The sequence below is a fragment of the Haliotis rubra genome, unplaced genomic scaffold (assembly GCF_003918875.1).
Source record: "Haliotis rubra isolate DU_JTF1 unplaced genomic scaffold, ASM391887v1 Scf1101, whole genome shotgun sequence".
Lineage (NCBI taxonomy): Eukaryota > Metazoa > Mollusca > Gastropoda > Lepetellida > Haliotidae > Haliotis > Haliotis rubra.
Window position 1 is genome coordinate 276,866 of NW_025765006.1, and position 22,200 is coordinate 299,065.

Genomic DNA, 22,200 nt, shown 5'->3' on the forward strand with positions numbered 1-22,200 from the left:
AACACCCCGTCAGTAATAATACATACCTTGATACCAGTTTATTTTCCATAACAAAGACTCTGTGGAAAGATTATGGAATGGTTCCTGCATCAAAATGTGTTTCCATGCTAAACTGGTGATGATTGTTTTTCATATATACTCATGCTAATAATGGTTGTCACCCCCATGCCCACCCCAACCCCACACACACACCCACCCCACACACCCTCTCCAATAAAAAAAATTGAAGGGGTGACAACCATTATTGGCATGAGTATATATATTGTATAGTTTCCAAGGCTGAAATCAGGTGGGTTTGGAAATCGTTGACTGGTTATTGAAGCGTTTGGAAATTACATATCGTACGAAGATGATAGCCGGATACAACCACTTCACCGTTACAACCACTTCACCGCAAAAACCTTAGAAGTTATCTTATTCCTGAATATCCACCAAAACGGTTTCTCGTTCAGTTTGGTACAATGGAATCAATTGCGCCAGACATCAGAGACAGCTTATTCAATGACTGTGACGTATTTAGAACTGCAAAGAAATCGGAATTTCTCCCTTTTTGAAAATATACTTCAAATATCTCGAAAGACTACAAGTAAATAATAACCTGAAGTTTCGATTAATGGTTTTTAGTCGACTGGTTGAAGTCCGGCGCCATACAGGTGCATGTAACTACAAACAGCATTTTTAACGTGCTTTTCTATTTCCATTCATCATGTTCGATCATCTGCTTTAAACAGAGAACATGAGTGAAATCATATACAAAGATCATTCAGAAGCAACAATGACATCGATATGATGGATATTCTACCAAACTGGCAGCACCTTTTTTTACATAATTTTTATATAAACAGTAAATGATTGTGTGTTGCCAAGCCCGATAGTTGATAGTTGTACATAGCAAGCCGATAGTTAGATTGCATTATTGACCAATGGGTCTTATTGCAAGTGTAAATTAAATAGATATAGTGGAACGTGGGTGGTTAGTAAACTGGAGTAAAGGAATGACGCGTTTCAGAAGGCGCATCCAGGTTACAGCAGGTGCTCGCTGTGCCAAATACTTTCCTTGACCAAGAGAAGAAGCCCAGAGTGAAATGGCATCCAGAGTGTTCACGGGTTAATGTGTGATTGTGTTCCATATTTACAATGCTGAAGCAGGTACGTCTACATCCTTGGAAATCGCTTACGTGCTGTAACTTAATTAAGCGCCCCATGTATTTTTGCAATGGTAGGTTTTCAACACGTACATAAAACTTCTCGTGGTTTTTAAACCCGTATGATCCATTGACGCATAAAAATGACAAAATTATTGGAATCCATGTTGATTTTATGATAATAATTGCTCATTTAAAAAACAAACAAAAACACATCTATTTTCATACAAAACCATGTCTGTACAAGTAAGTACCTGGAATGTTTAATGTTGAATTTATTGGTGAATATGAACATTCAAAACGTCATTTTGCGTGTCTTACATCATTCAAGGTCAATACCGGGTGTAACCTCCATGTGACTGTATGACAGCCAGCACACTCCTCCTCATACCCCCTGTCAGGCCAATCCTGTCCCAGATATGCTCCAAAGGGTGACGATCAGGGTTCATGCAATCGTGAGATATGCCAGGGGGTGCTTAACTAAGTTCTTTGTGTATAGAACACGATCAGACCCACTTTGCCACCGCGGTTTCCAAAACTCCCTCAAAGTGCAAATTAGCATGACTCCTTTGGCAGGAGCAGCGAATAACCAATGCAAGGTTAGAAAATGGTCAACGTCATCGTCTCCCAGTTGCGTAGATCGATGCTCATGATGTTGATAACTGGATTGTCTGGTCCAGATTGATTATGTAGAGACCACTGCCATATAGCTTTAATATTGCTGAAGGCAACGTTAAATCACAAACAAGCAAACAAACAATAGAAAGTGGTCCGAATACATGGTATTGTCAACGATCGTTTTAGTTCGAATTATCATTAAAGTATTGACGCCAAACACAAAGCAGTCATGACTTATAGTGCCATATGACGTCTTTGCTGAATTTCAGTGATCCATTCATATAAATGCCACTATTTTGCCTTTGACGTCTGGTGAAAAATATTTCGTAGGTAAAGAAGACGTCACTGGCATTGACGTTTTATGTCATTACCGTTGGAGGGGCTGGATACTCACCCCTAATCTGTATGGTCCGAGAACCTTCCTGGTTGTCAGGGAAATATCATCTCCAGGAATAGCCTCTCCTTATGAGCGGTATTTTCATTGTCCGAGAACTTTCATGTTGTCAGGAAAATAGTATCTCCAGGAATATCCCCTCCTTATAAGGAGTATTTTCATGGTCCGAGAACTTTCATGGTTGTCAGCCAAATAGCATCTCCAGGAATATCCCTTCCTTATAAGGAGTATGTTCATGGTCAGAGAACTTCCATGGCTGTCAGCCAAACGTCATCTCCAGGAACTCTCTCTCCTTATAAGGGGTATTTCTATGGTGAAATGTATTTCAGCTACATAGCATCTCTTGGAATTTCCTGTCCATTTTGTTTGTTCCCCAGAGATTTACTTAGCTGAAAACAAGCCATCAAACGCTTCGAGTGGAGGAGCCAGTGCAGGTAGTTTGGTAAATGATGGACGTCCAGATTCGACATCGTGGAGCAGCGGAAGTTGCCTTGCCCTTGATGAAAAAGACCCCTGGTGGCAAGTCGATTTGCAAGGCATGGTCATGGTGACGAAGGTCAAGGTCACGAGTAGAGGGGACTGCTGTCGTGAGTATGATAGAAAATTAAGTCTCAGGGTCCCGATCCACAAAGCGTTCGTAACGTTACGAACATTCGTAAGGCTATACTTTTTTATCATGGGCTTACGAATGGCGTAATACTACTTATGTTTTATGGAGAGGATCCCTGAAGGATGTAACGATATAATCCTGCATAAAAATTAAGATGTGGTGATTCCGTGTCAAATTATATCTATGTCGTTCACGTCATTATTTACGTACGCCTGGTAGCATCATTGACTTACTTTCAAGAGGCGATTAAAGGGATCGGGTGGTCAGGCTCGCTGACTACTTGGGCTAGCTATCGATATAGATCATAGCGATCGATGATCGTTAACTAAATGTCGAAGACGTAACTTTGATCAAAAATGCGCCAAATGTCTTAGAGAAAAGAGCGTCCTGAACAAATTTCAGAAGCAGACCTTGAATAACCTCCAAAATCTTTATATTGGGAGACAAAAAAATTCTGTCACAAAACCTAATGTATCATATTTTCGATGACAGTTTGCATATCGATTAATTCATTAATAATATTTCCTACCTACAATATTTCCAATTATCGATCATTTTAGCCAGCCCTACTGACTTGGTTGACACATGTCATCGTATCCCATTTGCGTAAATCAATGCTCATGATGTTAATCATTGGATTGTCTGGTTCTGACCAGAGTATTTACAGACTGCCGCCATATTGCCGAAAAATTGCTCGTCCCAGGTTTGATTCCCTTCATGGTCCCAATGTGTGAAACCCATTTCTTGCGTCCTCAGTCGTGATATTGCTAAGAGCGGCGTAAAACCATACTCACTTATTCTTTAGATCAATGGTCATGCTGTTGATCACTGGTTTGTCTGGTCCACACTTGATTATTTATAGACAGCCGTCATACAACAAATAAAATACAAGCAAAACAAAACCACATGTACATTAAATTAATTGCTATACTTTCAGCTGGGAGACTTCGCGACTTCTCGGTTAATGTGTACGAGATGAACCCCTCCACAAACCCCTCGGCACTTTCCCAAAGGTGCCATTACTATCCAGGAAGCGTCACTACTCCTGGAGTAACCCTCCCCATCCCCTGCGACAACGCCGTCACTGGACGATTCCTACGTGTGTCTGGAGAGGTATCGGGACACCATGACGATCCCTTTCAGCTCTGCGAGGTCTAGACTTACGACATGTAAATGTACCTTGTTTGTTTATTAATTGTTTAACGCCGCACTCAGCAACATGTAAGTGTGTCATCGTTTTGGGCTCAGGTGTTTCAGGATAGAATAGGGGCGGTCAGGTAGCCTAGTGGTTAAAGTGTTCGGTTGTTCGAGGATCCGGATTCGATTCCCACATGGGTACAATGTGTGTAGCCCTTTTCTGACGCTGAAATATTGCTAAAAGTGGCATAAAAGTAAACTCGCACATTCCGCATAGTGAGTGAGTGAGTTTTACGCCGCACTCAGCAATATTCCAGCTATATGGCGGCGGTCTGTAAATAATCGAGTCTGGACCAGACAATCCAGTGATCAACAGCATGAGTATCGATCTGCGCAATTGGGAACCGATGACATGTGTCAACCAAGTCAACGAGCCTGACCACCCGATCCCGTTAGTCGCCTCTTACGACAAGCATGGATTCCGCAACTGGTGCGGGGCGGTGGGGTAGCCTAGTGGTTAAAGCGTCCGCTCGTCACGACGAAGGCCCGGGTTCGATTCCCCCACATGGGTACAATATGTGAAGCCCATTTCTGGTGTCCTCCGCCGTGATATTGCTGGAATATTGCTAAAAAGCGGCGTAAAACCATACTCACTCACTCACTCCGCAACTGGTGCATACAACAAAAGCATTAGTCATTCACATACTAGTTGTTCAGTACCGCCAATGGAACAGGATACGCTTACTTGGCACCATCAATATTCCGATTCAAGTTCATGACATAGTTTGAATAGTGCAGCCGACAATATATTGTTTTATGAATGAGGACAGGGTTATAAAGAACATTTTACTAAATCAAAAGCTTTGAAAATCCTTTGAACCGAAAAAATTACCTAAAGTTAACCAAATATATTTATCCATATTAGGAAAAATACTGTCAGAGGCGGACGTCGTCTCTGAATTATATTCGTACTCCCAACATCAATCACTTCGAACTGAAGTATATAATTTACTGGAAATGAAAAAAAGGAACGAAGAATTATGTCGGCTTTGAACTTTACATCATATTTCAAGTCTTTTTTCGCATATAATTCAAATAAGTATTGATTCATAAGGACAATGTATATTGTTTAGGCCGACTGGATAAATATTCATGCTCTTGAGGCACTAGATATGTTATTTTGCTTTTAGAAGAACCTTCTATAAACTGCCGTTGAGTAACCATTGTTCATTAATGCTGCGTTGGTTCGTACGTATTCGCTACAATATTATTTCCTCCACGAATTGGGGCGGCGGGGTAGCCTAGTGGTTTCGCGTTCGCGCGTCACGTCGAAGACCCGGGTTCGATTTCCTCATAGGTACAATGTGTGACGCCCATTTCTGGTGTCCTCCGCCAGGATATTACTGGGATATTTCTAAAAGCGGTGTAAAACTAAACTCACTCACTTTCGCCTCCACGAAGTTAGAACGAAAGATGAAAGTAGGAAGAATAAACGTTTGTTTGATGATTTGACAAAATTAAAAAATTCTCCATAAAGCGCAGTCTGAACTCCGTCAGAATATTCTGAATGTCACAGAAGTCGGCAAGTATAACGAGCCCTTGTGAACCAAAAGTATTTTGCTTATCCTTTGTGCATTTTTTCCCAGGTGCATCATTGGTCCAATATGAGGGCAAACGTTTTAACAAGCCACCGAGCAGAACCATGAACATCGGCAGCAATGGCAGAGCGGCATGTGCTTCCGAGTGTGAACGCAATATGGCATGCGCAGGATTCAACATCCGGTATGAGTCGGAAGTCACGTGTGAGCTTTTTAATGGAGCGGCCATTTCGGCTCAGGTATCTGATGTTTCGTGGGATTGTTACTTGTATGAACCTTGTCCAATCACGTGCGGGATGTAATAGTAGATGTGTGTTTTGCTGGCGTTCAAGGAAATCAGGAATATCTGCACTTTAGAATTGCGTGACTTTTAACTTCCACAATCTTATCGATCGGGATTAGTATATATGATTCCACGTGTGCCTGGCAGCGTTCGAAATAGCTACTGGCCCGCTAGTCAAATGCTAGTTGATTGTGAATCGGGCCAGTAATATATTGTTTAAGCTATCCCGACTGGCTAGCTGAAAATCTCAGATTCTGGCTTTGAAGAAGACAATCTGTCTGATTTGAAATTGATGAATCAGACAATTCTGTATGACAGCACTTGTTTTCAAGCTTATCTTTTGCACTAGAAGTGAGCTGCACATTAGAGCAGTGTTTCCTCCCAAAAAAGACCACGCCCAGTAGTGGAACGTTTATCCCTGATTGGCTGAAAATAGGACGGGCGGGGTTTGATTTGCATTTTTGAGCAGAACAACTTAATTGATTTGGTATCGTTGTTTCCACGAGTGGTCGTTGATATTAATGTACGTGTACATGTGTGTGCGTGTGTGCGTGTGTGTGTGGGCGGGGGGGGGATGCGTGCGTGCGCGCGTGAGTGAGTGCATTCGTGTTTTTGATTAAATAAGTAGTCAAATATTAATCAATTTTATTATCCAAAACAACATGACCTTATATTGTATCACTTCTAAATGTCGTTCAAAGCCTTTAAACAACATATAAATTATTCAGGGTCGGTTGTGTTGGATGTGCGGGATAATATGCACTCATGAGGCCAGAGACTGTGACTGGGTAACTGGCTGGCATGGCAACCAACAATCACCGGTCTATCTGGTCAAATCTCCGACCCCCGTCAAGCATGAAAATTAGTATATGCGACGTTAAATACAAAATATCCTAAAGATAAATATTCATTCTCTAATATTTCCACATTCCACATATATCACAACTTTTGAAATATTACAAAACAATGCTAAATTATACTTTCCAAACATGAAGGTTTAGAAGGTATGAATGACAACATACATGAAGCATGTTTCGTGTCGCATATCAGTAAGTCTTCACCTGATGTTCTTTGTCTGTTTGACGCGATACCGGTGGAAAACTTTGGATTCTCGAAATTAAGGTTGCCTCGAAGTGAAAGCTTATCCCTAATTGAAAACTCATTTTGCGGTGGCTTGAATCTACGGTTTCCTCCCACATACATCTTCTGTGATTAAGGGTAGCCTAGAGGTTAAAGCGTTCGCTCGTCACGCCAAAGACCCGGGTTCGATTCCCCACATTGGTATAATGTGTGAAGCCCATTTCTGGTGTTCCCCGCCGTGATATTGATGGAATATTGCTAAAAGCGGGGTAAAACTAAACTCACTTACTCACTTACACTTGTCTCAAGGAAAAACTCGTTTTTCTGTCATATGGAACCTCGGATAACTCGAAGAATTGATCTTCAGTAGCCCATGCTTGTAAAAGGCGACTGGCGGGATCGGGTGGTCGGGCTCGCTGACTTGGTTGACACATGTCATCGGTTTCCCAATTGCCTAGATCGATGCTCCTGCTGTTGATTGCGGGATTGTCTGGTGCAGACTCAATTATTTACAGACGCTGCCATATAGCTGGAATGTTGCTGAGTGCGGCGTAAAACTAAACTCACTCACTCACTCACTTGTTGCATGTCTATTATAAGCTGTTGCCTCAGCCTCAGCATTGTCGTCAGAGTATGTTACGTATAGAAGTAACAACGACACGAGATACCTGGTCACATTACTACCGTGTTTCCCCCAGAACGCCTCTAAACACCATCACAAGGCAGGATTACCTGGGCCCCGTGTTCCTCGCCCTCTCGACTGGGGGTCAGGCTGTCTCCACCACCCCTGTCGATGTCGGAGCCGAGCTGCTGTTCACCTTCGCCATATCACCTGGTAAGAGTGGAAATCAACGACAAAAAGAAATGTTTTGACCGAGACATTTGAACGGCCACACCCATCCACCTGTGGAGCATATTGCTAATGTGGTTTCTCATTTCTCTTGTGCACAGCAGAATTAGTTAAATTCTGTTTCAACATTAACACAAAACTCGCTATCGCTAAACTGGATTTTCTGATACGCACGTGTTGTGCGTTGTTTTGGTAGGTTGGTTGTTTAACGCCGCACTTAGCAATATCCCAGCTATATGGCGGCCTCTGTAAATAATCGAGGACCAGACAATCAAGTGATCAACAGCAGGAACATTGTACGTCGTTTGGCCACATACACAGTCGGGCAGGTACACTGTGCTCGTGAGTCTTTAATGCGTAAACGTGTCAATTCGGTATTTAAGGCGGTGTTAAGGCAAACTCACTCACTCACTCATTCACTCAAAACACAATATCAAAACCCAATTTAAACCGCATTTACGTAATTGCGATCAGCGTGAATTTGAGATTCAACCCACGACCCGTGCATCGCAGTGCAGCTTAAACTGCAATATAGCCCCGTCCCACTTCAGAAAAAGCATTCAGATATATCAGGACACTTAAAGCCTTCACTATAACGCAGATAATATCCGAAGTGTGGTGTAAGTCTTCGAAATGCCCCGTCCGTGTAAAGCTTTCAGAGTGATGTACTCTGTCATGCGTATTGGAAAGCGGGTAATCATATCTGCTGGTAGATATCACAGATGAGTCAGGTGATATGTACAAGGTCGCGCATGGCTGCACATGATAAAATGTTTACACTGTTCCAGTATTTCCATCAGTGTAAGAAAAATAAGTTTAATGTACTATCAACCTCAAGAAAACGGTCAAACAGTCAAATCACTTAGGGTAAGACAGTATCCCGACCTAATTTCATATTCTATAAACCCCTATTTTCCGAAATACGGGTATACGGGTGTACATCCAAAGATACACAAGTGAACACAACAGATATAAAATAAATTTTCATTCACAAACCATGAAATGTGGAAACTCATTTTGCCCAAATGAAAATATTTTCATAATAAAGATTTCTGAGTGAGTGAGTGAGTTTAGTTTTACACAGAACTCAGCAGTATTCCAGCCATATGGCGGCGGTCTGTAAATAATCGAATCTGGACCAGACAATCCAGTGATCAACATCATGAGCATCGATCTGCGCAATTGGGAACCGATGACATGTGTCAACCAAGTCAGCGAGCCTGACCACCCGATCCCGTTTGTCGCCTCAGCATGGATTGCTGAAGACCAATCTAACCCGGATCGCCACGGACGAATAGCATCTTGAACGACATATCTAAATGTTGTGCGCGACGAGCCGATTTGTCGGATACGCTTGGTGTAAATACAGTTTTTGTCATACGTAAATGCAAGAAAAGTTTGGCTTATTTTCTGAAAGCCGTTGTGTTGTTTATTATGGGTTTTATAGCTGCATTGTTCCACTTGTATGACGAGGGGTTGACTTATAAGTCTCTGATATAATGTTTTTCATGTTGTGTAGAATACGACTCCATGTTGATCATATCCGGAGAGGCCAATAACACACTGACTGTCGGCACCAAGACTCTGAATCTCATCACTGGAAGGTAGGCAAGAGTGTTCCTGCGTGCATGGTGTGCGTGCATGCGTGTGAGTGTGCGTGTGTGTGCGCGTGCGTGCGTGCGTGCGTGTTGATCATGTTACCCGCGTGCACTACCTCATGCCACGCTTGCTCACCGTATTCACCCATTTTTCATATTATTTTTATTGTTTCTTTTTTGTATTTCTGATTGTTTTGTTATCATCGGTAAAATCTTTTTCGCACAGTAAATATCTCGGAATTTCTGTACAGAGCCACCAAATGAGGTTCATTTTCCACTTTAATGACTGATGTTTCCATCGCAGTTGCATGGACAACGACGCCTTCCCCGTCACTGTAGAAGAGGCCAGCCGCGGGTCAGGCGGAAGTGATAAAAGGGAGATAACCCTAAAACTTCGAGCCTTCCATTTTGACGGGAACACAGACGTTGGGTTCAAGTTCGTCGTCAAAGTTTGCTTGACTGCTAATGCTGCCGATTGCGATCCGGTGGGTTCATGATAAATTTCAATCATTTATTTTTTGTGTGTCTAACAGACATGTTCATTGTACATGTGTAATGCTTATGGCATTAATATCGTCATGGATTGTCACACCAGTGATGATTCACAGCCACACTGTCTCAATTGTGTACATCATATAGGACAAAGGGGCGGTGGGGTAGCCTAGTGGTTTAAACATCCGCTCGTCACTCCGAAGACCCGGGTTCGAATCCCCACATGGGTACAATGTGTGAAACCCATTTCAGTGTCACCCGCCGTGATATTGCTGAAATATTGCTAAAAACGGTGTAAAACTAAATTCACTCACTCATACAGAAAAAGGGTAACTCGGACCCTGTCTCTCGACCATGAAACTTCAACTTCCTGTTACTTTTTAATGAATATAAGTGTTGGTCCCTTTGAACGAGCTGAATTGAGATTACCTTGCGTCAGAGTGAGTGAGTGGGTTTTACGCCGCTTTTAGCAATATTCCAGGAAAAGGCGGCAGAAGACACCCAAACTCGGCTTCACATTGTACCCTGCATGTGGGGAATCGACCCCGGGTCTTCGGCGTGACGAGCGAACGCTTTAACCACGAAGCTACCCCATCTCCCCACCGCCCCTGAAACAGACATATATTATTACAATCTGAGATATAAAACTTTTGTGAATTTATTACGTTTTAAGTGTTTCATGTTATTATGTTTCAACTGTTAAAGGTCTACGTTCTAAATGAAGCAGCACATTATGACGAGAATACAACCATATTGTTGCTCATGCTCATGATGTTGATCACTGGATTGTTTGGTCCAGACTCGATTAATTACAGACGGCAGTCATATAGCTCGAATATTACTGACTGCGGCGTTTAACACCAAACAAGCAAACCAACAAACATAAACCACACTTACACCTTAAACGAAAATCAAAGTATTAGGTACAATACCGACAAGCATGTGTTATTTACATAACTATACAACGTGCACTGTAATGGTTACTGCTTAAAGTTATATCAGCAACATTCCAGTAGGGGGTGGGTGTGTGTGCTGTGGAAGGCCCGGGTGACACCAGAACCTTTGTGAAGAATCGTACGAAGGTGCTAGCATGACGAGCGACGATCATTACTTTACCACTTTGATAATAGGTCATCTTCTATAGCGCTGTCTCTGAACACCAAGTGATTGCTCGCGGCGCTTAATCACAATTTGGGCCCTTATTCTCGAAACGTTCGTAGCCCTAAGAATTCTTAACTTAACTCTTAGCTAATGTGTTAAGAATGGGCTTAAGAAGTTCGTAGGGCTACGAACGTTTCGAAAATAGCTAGCCTGATTATTATTACCCCGGATAACACAAACTGCCTGTTAGGCGCTAGGTTATAGTCACGTGATTTTATCCAACCGGGTACCCATTTTCTGCTGGGTGAACAGTGGCAATTTTGAACAAACTCACTTGCCTGAGGTAAGGTAAGACCACGTGTATCACATGTGCTTCCCTACCTCCCGTTATACGATATAGAATGTTTCTTGGTTAGGGATTCCATCACACATGCACGCAACAAGAAACAATCCGTTTTGCAAACAGGCAAATGTTATCACACACTTGTTACAGTGTGCAATTGTTAGAAAATATTGCTGTACACTGTATTTACAGGTTAACTGCCCTCCCGGAAGTGCTAATGGCTTTGGTCGGAGAAGAAGAGCATCCTCTGATGAGACGATAGTTGAGAGGATAATCAGCATCCGGGACCCACGTTCCATTACCAAACTAGGTCAGTATCTGTTCTATAGGTCTGGGTCTGGGTCTAGGTTTAAGTCTAGGTGAAGGTCTGGGTCTAGGTCTAGATGAAGGTCTAGGTTTAGATCAAGGTGAAGGTCTGGATCTAAGGCTAGGTGAAGGTCTGGGTCTAGGTTTAAGTCTAGGTGAAGGTCTGGGTCTAAGGCTAGGTGAAAGTCTGGGTCTAGGTTTAAGTCTAGGTGAAGGTCTGGGTCTAGGTGAAGGTCTGGATCTAAGGCTAGGTGAAGGTCTGGGTCTAGGTGAAGTTTTAGGTTTAGATCAAGGTGAAGGTCTAGGTGTAGGTCTAGGTGAAGGTCTGGATCTCCATTTTAAAATCTCATTAACACAAACATTTAGTAAAATTTATTTATTTATTCATTCATTCATTCATTCATTCATTCATTCATTCATTCATTCATTCATTCATTCATTCATTCATTCATTCATTTAGTACCAAAAAAAAGACTTAAATTGTTCTCCATTTTAACATATCATTAACACAAACGTTTAGTAAAAAAATAATATTTAAAATATACATTTATTTATATTTAATTTCTTTAATTTATTTGTTATTGTTTTTGTTTGGTTGTTGTTGTTTTGGGGGTTTTTTTTGGGGGGGATATGTATTTTGTAAAAATTATATAATTATTTTGTCTGCCTACCCGCATTCTTGTAGCTGGGGATGGAGATGAGAAACACAAATACTATCGAAGGGAACATGGTAACACAAGTCAATGAGCCTATGCCCGTTATACCATACCCAGCTTGCTGAAGACCAATTTTGTTATAATACAGTAATATTAACTTATTTTTCTTTCAGATGACAAAGGCGTGGTGTATTCAGAATGTTCGATATCGGGGAAGATATCTGCAGCAATGATTGCCATGGCAGTCGCTCTCTCTATCCTCATTCTCCTCTGTATTGTGTTGATTGCACGTGCTGTGTCGTCACGTTTCCATAGCAACGGGCATATTGATGACAATGACACAATGTCATCAGCAGTGAAACGGTTTTGATCAACCAATTCTTCAGACTTAATGAAGATGAAATCATCAAAACAAATCCTAAATAACCCCAAGTGTTTGATGGGCAAGGATACTACATATCATCGGCCTATGAAGAACTAATCAAACTATAGACTCTATAAGCATCCAATCAGCTTGTTATTACAACTTAATCCCCCTTGTTTATTGGCTTCGTTCCCAGTCTCATTTGTTGTTCTTAGTCTCCCACTGGCCTCTCATAATTATGTACCAGTTGTTATTCAATTACATGTTGTTGTTAATGTTAATCTGCTGTTGTCAATACATACTGTGTATATATACTCCTCTACATCTGGTTGTATTCACTTTCAGCTTGATAACGATGTAAGAATCTACATCGAAACGTCGCTCTGTGCAATAAATAAGAAGTTGTCATCCATAAAGTTGTATATTTCATTTCTAAATAACCCCGTTATTAATATTATTACATTAATCTTTGCTCACAACCCGATAACTCAGATTTTAGTAGACTGTATTCAACTGTAAAAATGATGATCGAATTAAAAAGGTTTTGTGTCATATTGTAATTAGTGTTTTGGTGATCCTTATAGTATTGTCTGTCGGTGAAAATAATAAAACCGTGTTTATTTTGCAATCATGTTTACAAGTTAAAGATGGCGGTGGGGTAGCCTGGTGGTTAAATCGTTCGCTCGCCACTCCGAAGACCCGGGTTCGATTCCCCACATTGGTACAATACATATGGAGCCCATTTCTGGTGTCACCCGCCGTGATAATTGTTCGTATATTGCTAACAGTGACTTAAAGCGAAACTCCCTGCCTGACTGACTGACTGACTCACTTACTCAATCACTACAAGTTACGGGTTTACTTCGATTTCAGTAAAACAAACTCAGTAATCATATTTTATCTTCAATGGAAGTATTTATCTGATTAGGGATAACGAAAAATATTTGATAATATAATTCAAATTTATGTCAAGTACACAAGTGTAACCGTTGACTACGTAACTTGCACTTCAGATGCGACACACATAAATTCACTCCAACTCCTACATGTCCATTTTATATGAGTTTCTCGAATTTCTTTTGGACAAGGTCGCCCAGGAACCCGATAGCCTCAGTTACCTCCTCTTACCAAGAAACCTCTGATTATGAGTTCCAATCCCCCAAACGCCCAGTTTCTTGGTTTGTCCACACCAGCACTGGCGGATCCAGAGGGGGGATTCAGGGGCTTCAAACCACCACCCCACCCCCCTCTCTCAAAATTCCTGGATCTGCCCATGCCCACCAGACACGTGCTATTGATTTCTGCAAGTAGGTAACACCTACGGCATGTGTTACTTCGGGTTTCCCTCCCACATCAAGCAGTCACGCTGTGATAAAACTGAAATCATGTAACTGTTCATAGTATGGTATGAAGCCGGGCCTCATAGCATTCAATACAGTTGTTCTGACCCGTGAAGGTCCGAGTTAGAATCTATCTTCAGCAACCCATGCTTGTCGTAAGAGGCGACTAACCGGATCGGGTGGTCAGGCTCGCTGACTTGATTGACACATGTCATCGGTTCCCAATTGCGCAGATCGATGTTCATGCTGTTGATCCCTGGATTGTCTGGTCCAGACTCGATTATTTATACAGACCGCCGCCATATAGCTGGAATATTGCTGAGTGCGGCGTAAAACTCACTCACCCAGTTCTGTTTGCGATGGTAATGATTTGGAAATTTTACGTGCGCTTTCCTACATAATGCGTGTTGGCACACGGACCAGGCCATATAGTGTTTGATCGAAAAAGGGTGATTTAGCCGAAAGATATAGCAAATATGAAGGGGGGATTAGGGTTACCTAATTAATTTTTTATGAATGTGATGCGAGTACCCATCTCTAATAGAATCAAGTCTCTAATGGACGGAGGTATGGTCATCGTGATGCTCTTGGAATCAGCTTCACCCCCAAATCATCTCACTCTCCTCTCACTAAATTTCTTAATTTACTCAATTGCCTCCAACGTTGCCTTTTTAAAGGGCTTTTCTTGTGTGTGTGGTTTTGTTTTTATTATTACTAGAGGGTTCATTACGATTACATGCGTTTGATGCAATATTTCTTTTTAATGAACTGGAAAAATTATCACTCCTGTTTGACCCATGAGAGGTATCAATAATCACCTCTAATTGTAACTTCTTCGACGGCCTCCACAGGGCAGAAGCTAATATCAGTAGAACCACTTACCGTTAGGTCTATCATTTGTGAGTTGTTTAACGCCGCACTCACCTCAATTCTATGGAAGCGTATTACTTTCACAGCCTAATAGAAAATCTACGTTTAAGATACTTACATCTGCATTACAAATACTTACATCTACATAGATGATAATGGTACCTCAATATATATTATAATAATCATGCATACATGTAGAAAGTATGTTATGCATCTACAAACATGAAAGTATCTTTCACACGTATAAAGTTTAAGCATCATCTACGTGTATGAAAGTCGCTTCTACGTATACGGAAGTATCTTTTACGTAGGTTTAAGCATCATCTGCGGGTATAAAAGTATCTTCTACGTATATGAAAGTATCGTCTACGTAGATTTAAGTATGATCTACGCATATGAAAGTATCTTCTACGTAGATGAAAGTATCTTCTACGTATATGAAAGTATCTTCCACGTAGATTGACGTATCATCTGCGTACATGAAAGCATATTGTGCGTAGATGTCTTATCACCTAGGTAGATGAAAGTATTTCCTACGTGTACGTAACTAAAATCTCTTCTACGTAGATTTAAGTATCATCTACGCTTATGAAAGTATCTTCTACGTAGATTTAAGTATCATCTTCGAACATGAAAGTATATTGTACGCCGATGTCTCATTATCTAGGTAGATGAAAGTATCTTCTAATTGTACTCAGATTAAATCTCATCTACGGACATGAAGATTTAAGTACCATCTACGTACATGAAAGTTCATTGTACGTATATATCTTATCATCTAGGTAGATAAAAGTATTTTCTACATATATGTAAATGAAAGTATCCTGTACGCAGATTTAAGTGTCGTAAGTACGAAAGTATCTTCTTCGTGTATATGTAGATGATATTTGTTTAGACCGTGGCACTCATACGCTTCCATCATAATCACGCTATATGTTGGTGGTACACAAATTATCGAGCCAAGACCAGATGACCCTGTGAAGTCAAGGGGATTACTTCTTTAAGCGGTATATGTAAGCTGATATGATGACGTGGAACAATTTGTTTAGTTCTATAATACTGACACTCACTTGGTCGATCCGGTCAAAGGTCAGTAGCACGATGTTACCAAACATCTGATATGAAGTATAACACAGTGTAATATACTAGAACACATAAAAAATGACACACACGCCCTAAAATGAAACAGGAAATTCATATAAGCTTGAAATTCCGAAATGTCTAATATATTCTGTAAATACCCTGATGTGAAAAACCTCCCTGATTTGATGTTGGGTGCAACCATGATGTTTGTTTGTTTAACGCCGCAATCGGCTGTATGGGAGCCGACTATAAATAATCGAGTCTGGACCAGACAATCCAGCGATCAGCATCATGGGCATCGATCTACAAAATGGGGATACGATGGCATATATCAACCAAGTCAGCGAGCCTATCTACCTGATTCCGTTAGTCGCCTCTTACTACCGGACTGACTGACTGAGTTTGGTTTTACGCCGCTTTTAGCAATATTCCAGCAACATCACGGCGGGGGACACCAGAAATGGGCTTCACACATTGTACCTATGTACATTCGAACCCGGGTCTTCGGCGTGACGAGCCAACGCTTAAACCATTAGGCTACCCCACCGGCCCTCTTACAAGAATGGGTTACTAAATACTGATACTAACCCGGAACTTCAATAATGTGAATCAAACAAAATTGCATTACAATACTAGATAAAACTATCAATACACCTGCTGTTATAGATATTTATTTGATGAGGTTTGCTACAATATATTTCTATAACAGTTACCTCTGTCGATAAATGGATATTCTGATCAAAGCTCTTACTGTCGCACGTTTGTTGGTTCATTGTGCAGATGTCGGAACTGATAAAAGGGAACGCATGTTACGATGTCCATAAATTCAGCGTACAAAGTTACCAACTGGTGTCAAGAAACCTACTTTCTCTTGAACAGAAGACTGAGAAGAAATGTGAATTTTACATGTCATTAATATGGGTACTGAACAAACTGGAACAGTAAAATATACATATACTCATGCCAATAATGGTTGTCACCCCCTTCAAATTATTTGTATTTTTCAAATTCTATTAATTACCTATTGTGTTCAAACAATCGTCAAAATATGTAACAAAAGTGTTGATGACATAATTTTACACAATTGCATATAATTATTTTCGCTTGGTTCACATACTTTCTTCTTTCGTTGATTATATTAAAGTCAATATAAAACTAATATATAAAACAACGATTTAGTGGCATATTTGTGGCCTTAGCCGTACATCTTTCTTTGCAAGGATTTTGATGGAACTCTTTAATTCAAACGCAAAGGGGAATAACAATTACTTCAGATTTTAGAGTCAAGTGAATAGGCGATAGTTCTGACGCATTAACTTGGCATATTAACATACCTCGATCCCAACTATTACAGATGAGACATCACAAAACGTGTATTACACCAGATGATGTATTGTTAACCTTCCACGCCTCCTGTACAAGTCTCCAAAACTCAGGAATATAATCACACTCAACAGTCGTTGCTAATACAGAACAATGACGTTTTCGAAAACACTCCATCCCTTTCTTTGGTTGCATTAAAAAAATCACTTGTCACGAACAACCCCTGGTGGGCTCCACGTTGTTCAGTCGTGAAACGACGTCAATCCATATAAAGGGAGTGAGTGAGTGAGTTTAGTTTTACGCCGCACTCAGCAATATTCAAGCTATATGGCGGCGGTCTGGACCAGACAATCCAGTGATCAACAGCATGAGCATCAATCTACGCAATTGGGATACGATGATGTGTCAACCAAGTCAGCGAGCCTGACCTCCCTATCCCGTAAGTCGCCTCTTACGACAAGCATGGGTTGCTGAAGATCAATTCTAAGTCGGATCCGCAGGGGTCACCTATTGTGTAGATCGATGCTCATGATGTAAATCACAGGATGTTACTTAAAGACCGCCGTCATGCATCTACAACAATAGCTGCGACACACAAATAAATACCAAGTTCTAATTATAGTCGGCGATATACGTCATTGTCGCTATCGTGACAGTATCTGATAAGGCCACCCAGAGGAGGACGCCGCTGACGTTGTTGGCGTTGAATCTGCTGACGGCTGCGTTGTGGTTTCAGCCCACACGTCTCCGCTTGCTCAGCAACAAAGCGTAATATCTTGTCTGTGACTGGCCTGCAATGAAGTCCCTTCGTCCACAACATGACGTCAACTTGTACTATTTTGGCACATACAGGGGCTGCTAGTATGGCATGACTAAGAAGATGAGTCGGCCACAACTTGGGGGGAAGGTGATGCACAGAAAAACTTTCATAGTAATCCTCAATAACATCAGCTGCTGTATCAGCAGGTGTCTTTCTGATGTTGGGGAGCAGCCTGTCTCCCATCCTCGTCAAAGCCAGGTATCTACAACACTGAACATTAGAAAGGTACCACATACATTCTGGGTAGAATACATTATTCAGGATCCTGTGAAGATAACGTAATATAGCCACGTAGCAAGTCTTTGATGGTTTTCGTTCCGTGCTGTGTCCTGAGACACCCTTCTGTTGCAAACAGCAATCCAAGTAGTCTTGTAATAAGATCGCCCTATCTTTGGGAAGTTTCAGACTCTCAAGTTTCTTTTCAACCTTCCGTGCAAGGTCCTCCATTAGTGAGCTTTGTCTCTCCCATAGTGGTACATCCAGAGCAACAGGTTCCAGTAATGCATTCAGAGTATGACTGACATTGTAATTGAAGCAATCGTACAAATAATGACACAGGTCAACATTCTCAGGAATTTCGACAAACCGCGTAAAGGTGTCCCTGAAAGCCTTTTGGGTGTCAATGATTGATGCATTCAGTGATAACTTGCATCTTCCCCAAGTACCATTATATCTGTATACGATCTTACTAACACTACCGCACCAACCTATCCAAGAATCCTTACCCACAAGGATGACTAAAGATGGACGGTGCCAGCTGCAATCTTCTGTCGGATATCTAGCCACAATCTCAAAGTGATATTTACAATCAAAATCATTCAGATAACCCGGTTCAAGGACATTGTCCTTGAACATTATAAAATCTAAAATGTAGGGATTTCCTACATCAAATGATGCAGTCCTCACGTTAAACAATGTCATTTCAATGAACCTTGGAAAGAGCACTGCTAACTTGATGAATAGAGCCTTAGCATCGTCATCGTATATGTCAACTATCTGAAAGACTGATTTGTGGTCAACAACATGGGCTTGTTATACGAGATCGTCAAATTCGAAAACAGCCACATTCGTATTGCATATTTGAGGAGTCCTATAGAAAGAAGCTTGTTGCAGCTCTTGACAATCACATTCGGGTGACACAGAGTACTGTTCTGTAAATACCACATCTGAAGAACCTTGTGGAACACCTCCTTTGTCTGCAGAACAATGTCTGATGTGACCCATGGGGCTTGAAGTGTGTTCTTGCAATACAAGTCCAAAAAGCTAGCTGAGTTGATGACTTGAGTGAAGCGGACTGCAGCTCGAGAGCAGGACAGAATAGTTTCAGGTGTCAGATAGAGGAAGATGGATTCCAGCAGCTCCGTGGGTAGTTCCTGGAGATTAACTGGTGGATGACGTCTAGTTCCTGCACAGACTGGGGGGTCCTCAGGGTCTTGTGATGGATGTGCCATGGAAGAACTCTGACCAATTCATAAAAACTTTAAAAGGTATACAAACAAATAGGTATAATATCAGCTTCCTTGATGAACAGGAGAGTTATGACTCGGATATCAGAGAAAGATGGATCCAAACCATGAACCCAAAGTTATATATACAAATAGGTAATATATCAGCCTGCTTCACGAACAGGACAGTTGTGACTCGGGTATCAGTGAAAGATGGGCTCAATCTGTTCCGTCGGCTATACCGAGAGATTTATTTGTGGAGGAGATTCAGCTCCAGCCCACCTGATGCTGCCTTAACGACAGGCAGTTGCAAAGACCATCGAAGAATCCGGACGAAATGAATCTATATTTACACAGAGATCCGTCTTCTGTTCTTGGATGGAACATCACCGTCTATCGAGACTCCCAGCTCCGGTTGAATCCTAAGCAGCAGTAAGTCCTCACAGTTCCATAGGACGCATTCCTATAACTGAAATGTGAGTTTTATTGTTATAGTGATGTTTTGTGCATGATAAAAATGTAAAATGAAATATAGTGAAAGCATTCGATACAAAGAAAGAATGCATGCATTTCGAGATACACCAAATGAGATATTTATATATGCTTCCACATATTATTTAAGTACATAATTTGGAAATCTATTATTCTAAATTAAATTGCCTATGCCATGATGGCTCAAAGCCACATAACAAAAATAACAGCATTCAGAAATAGTATGTTGAGAATGCTTGGACCGTTTAATTAACGATGTTATTATGTTTTTTAACAAAACGTAAGTGATGAAAACATTCTGCTGTGATCATCAGGCAATTGAAGAATTAATGATAACATATTTACTGATTGTGTAAAACAATACGTATCACAATCTCTTCTGGCAGACCAGTCTTATTGATCAACTGAATCTTACAACCTGCACGAATGTAAAAATGAGTGAGTGAGTTTAGTTTTACGCCGCTTTTAGCAATATTCCAGCAATATAACGGCGGGGGACACCAAAAATGGGCTGCACCCATTGTACCCATGTGGGGAATCGAACCCGGGTCGAGCGAACGCTTGTGGGGAGCGAACTCTTTTACCACTAGGCTACCAAACCGCCCCCATAACTGTCATCAATCATCTTTACGGGTGACGTTTGTAGAGAATATGTGTCACGAAATCTCTTGGCAGTTCAGCCTATTGTAGCCACAGAAACCTAGAGAGCGAGTGAGTGAGAGAGTGAGTATTGCTTAAGGCCGCATCACCAGTTTATTCAGCTATTCGCGGCGAGAAACACCTAGGGAGGTTGCATGGCCGTAACCACGGCACTAACTCAAAAAGTGAGTGAGTGGGTGAGTTAAGTTTTACGCTACACTCAGCAATATTCCAGCTATATGGCGGCGGTCCGTAAAAAATCGAGTCTGGGACCAGACAATCCAGTGATCGACAGCATGATCATCAATCTGCGCAATTGGGATACGATGACATGTGTCAACCAAGTCAGCGAGCCTGACTACCCGATCCAGTTATTCGCCTCTTACGACAAGCATGGGTTACTGAAGATCAATATTCTAGCCCGGGCCTTCACGGGTATCAAAAAGACACCGTTTCCAGTGAACTCGATGAAGAAATTTCTGGTTTAACGCAGTTCGTCAGGGCACATGGGAGAAATATTACCGCCTCGACGTGACTTAAGTTTAGTAGTTTCATGCATCCACATACAAAAATCCGGAAAGACGTGTTTCCTGATTTAAAGAGTTTGAACTAACGAGGTGTCACCGTGGTACGACGTCTTTGTTTCCCGACCGCCTCCGTGGTGTAATGTTTAGAGCGTCCACCCGGAGAGCGGAAGGTCGTGGGTTCGATCCCAGGCGGCGTCATACCAAATGACGTTAAAATATGGTACTTGTTGGTCCCTGCCTGGCGTTCGGCATTTATGGGTACAGCAAGGACAGGTCGGCGCGGAGTCAGTATAATGTGTCTGAGTGGGGTATTCATGCTTAACTGCAGCATGGTATCTCAGTAAGCTAGCACTATAAAACCAGCCTAAGTCTTCACTAGTACAAGCAGCCACCCATGCACATGCATGCACGTCGTCATATGAGCGAAATATTCTTAAGAATGACGTTAAACCCTATTTCACTTAACCGTTGTTTCCCGAATAGCGCAGCTTCATTGATAACGCATATACCTTGCATCGCAAAACAACAACATAACCCTAACAGGGCCTCAAATCCGGAAGTAAGCAAACTCACAGTTTTATCTTTTGTCAGGAACACTGTAACTTGTCGAAAAACAGTGTCATCTAGACTGTGTACGATAGTGTCACCCCAGGGTACACTCGTCGATGACAGCATGCCACACCATTGTACACGTTGTATACATGATCACAGGATCACACATTTCACAATCCTCCCACTTCCGGGTGTATACATAATCTCGGGAGGTAACTCGTTACTCGCATATTTAAACGAACATAAAACACAAAATACAGAATCTTGTACCGCTGTCATGCAGGAATAGAACAGGAAGAGGGCGATGTATATAGATACTGAGTGTAACAATGTAACAAAGAAAAACAACATGATTAACATGTGAACGGTACAAGAATCTGTATTGAAACGTCGCACTCACGAATAAAAGAAGTTGTTATCCATAAAGTTTTTCTATATTCTATATTTGTTATTTCCTCAAATATTTTCATGGACACCCTCATCGTCTGTAGATATAATCAAAAAAGCAGAGTGCTTGTAAGCCGATCGTCATGT

At 41.4% G+C, this 22,200-nt stretch overlaps 1 protein-coding gene across 1 annotated transcript; it reads right to left on the reverse strand.

Moving 5' to 3' along the window:
* Positions 1-17,612: 17,612 nt before the first annotated feature.
* LOC124286775 lies at positions 17,613-21,858 on the reverse strand. The gene is made up of 2 exons (XM_046723212.1): positions 21,688-21,858; positions 17,613-19,925 (listed from the first exon to the last, which is right to left on the reverse strand). Exon 2 carries the CDS (start codon positions 18,930-18,932, stop codon positions 17,808-17,810), a length of 1,125 nt encoding a protein of 374 aa, XP_046579168.1. The 5' UTR covers positions 18,933-19,925; positions 21,688-21,858; the 3' UTR covers positions 17,613-17,807.
* Between the last annotated feature and the right edge of the window lie 342 nt (positions 21,859-22,200).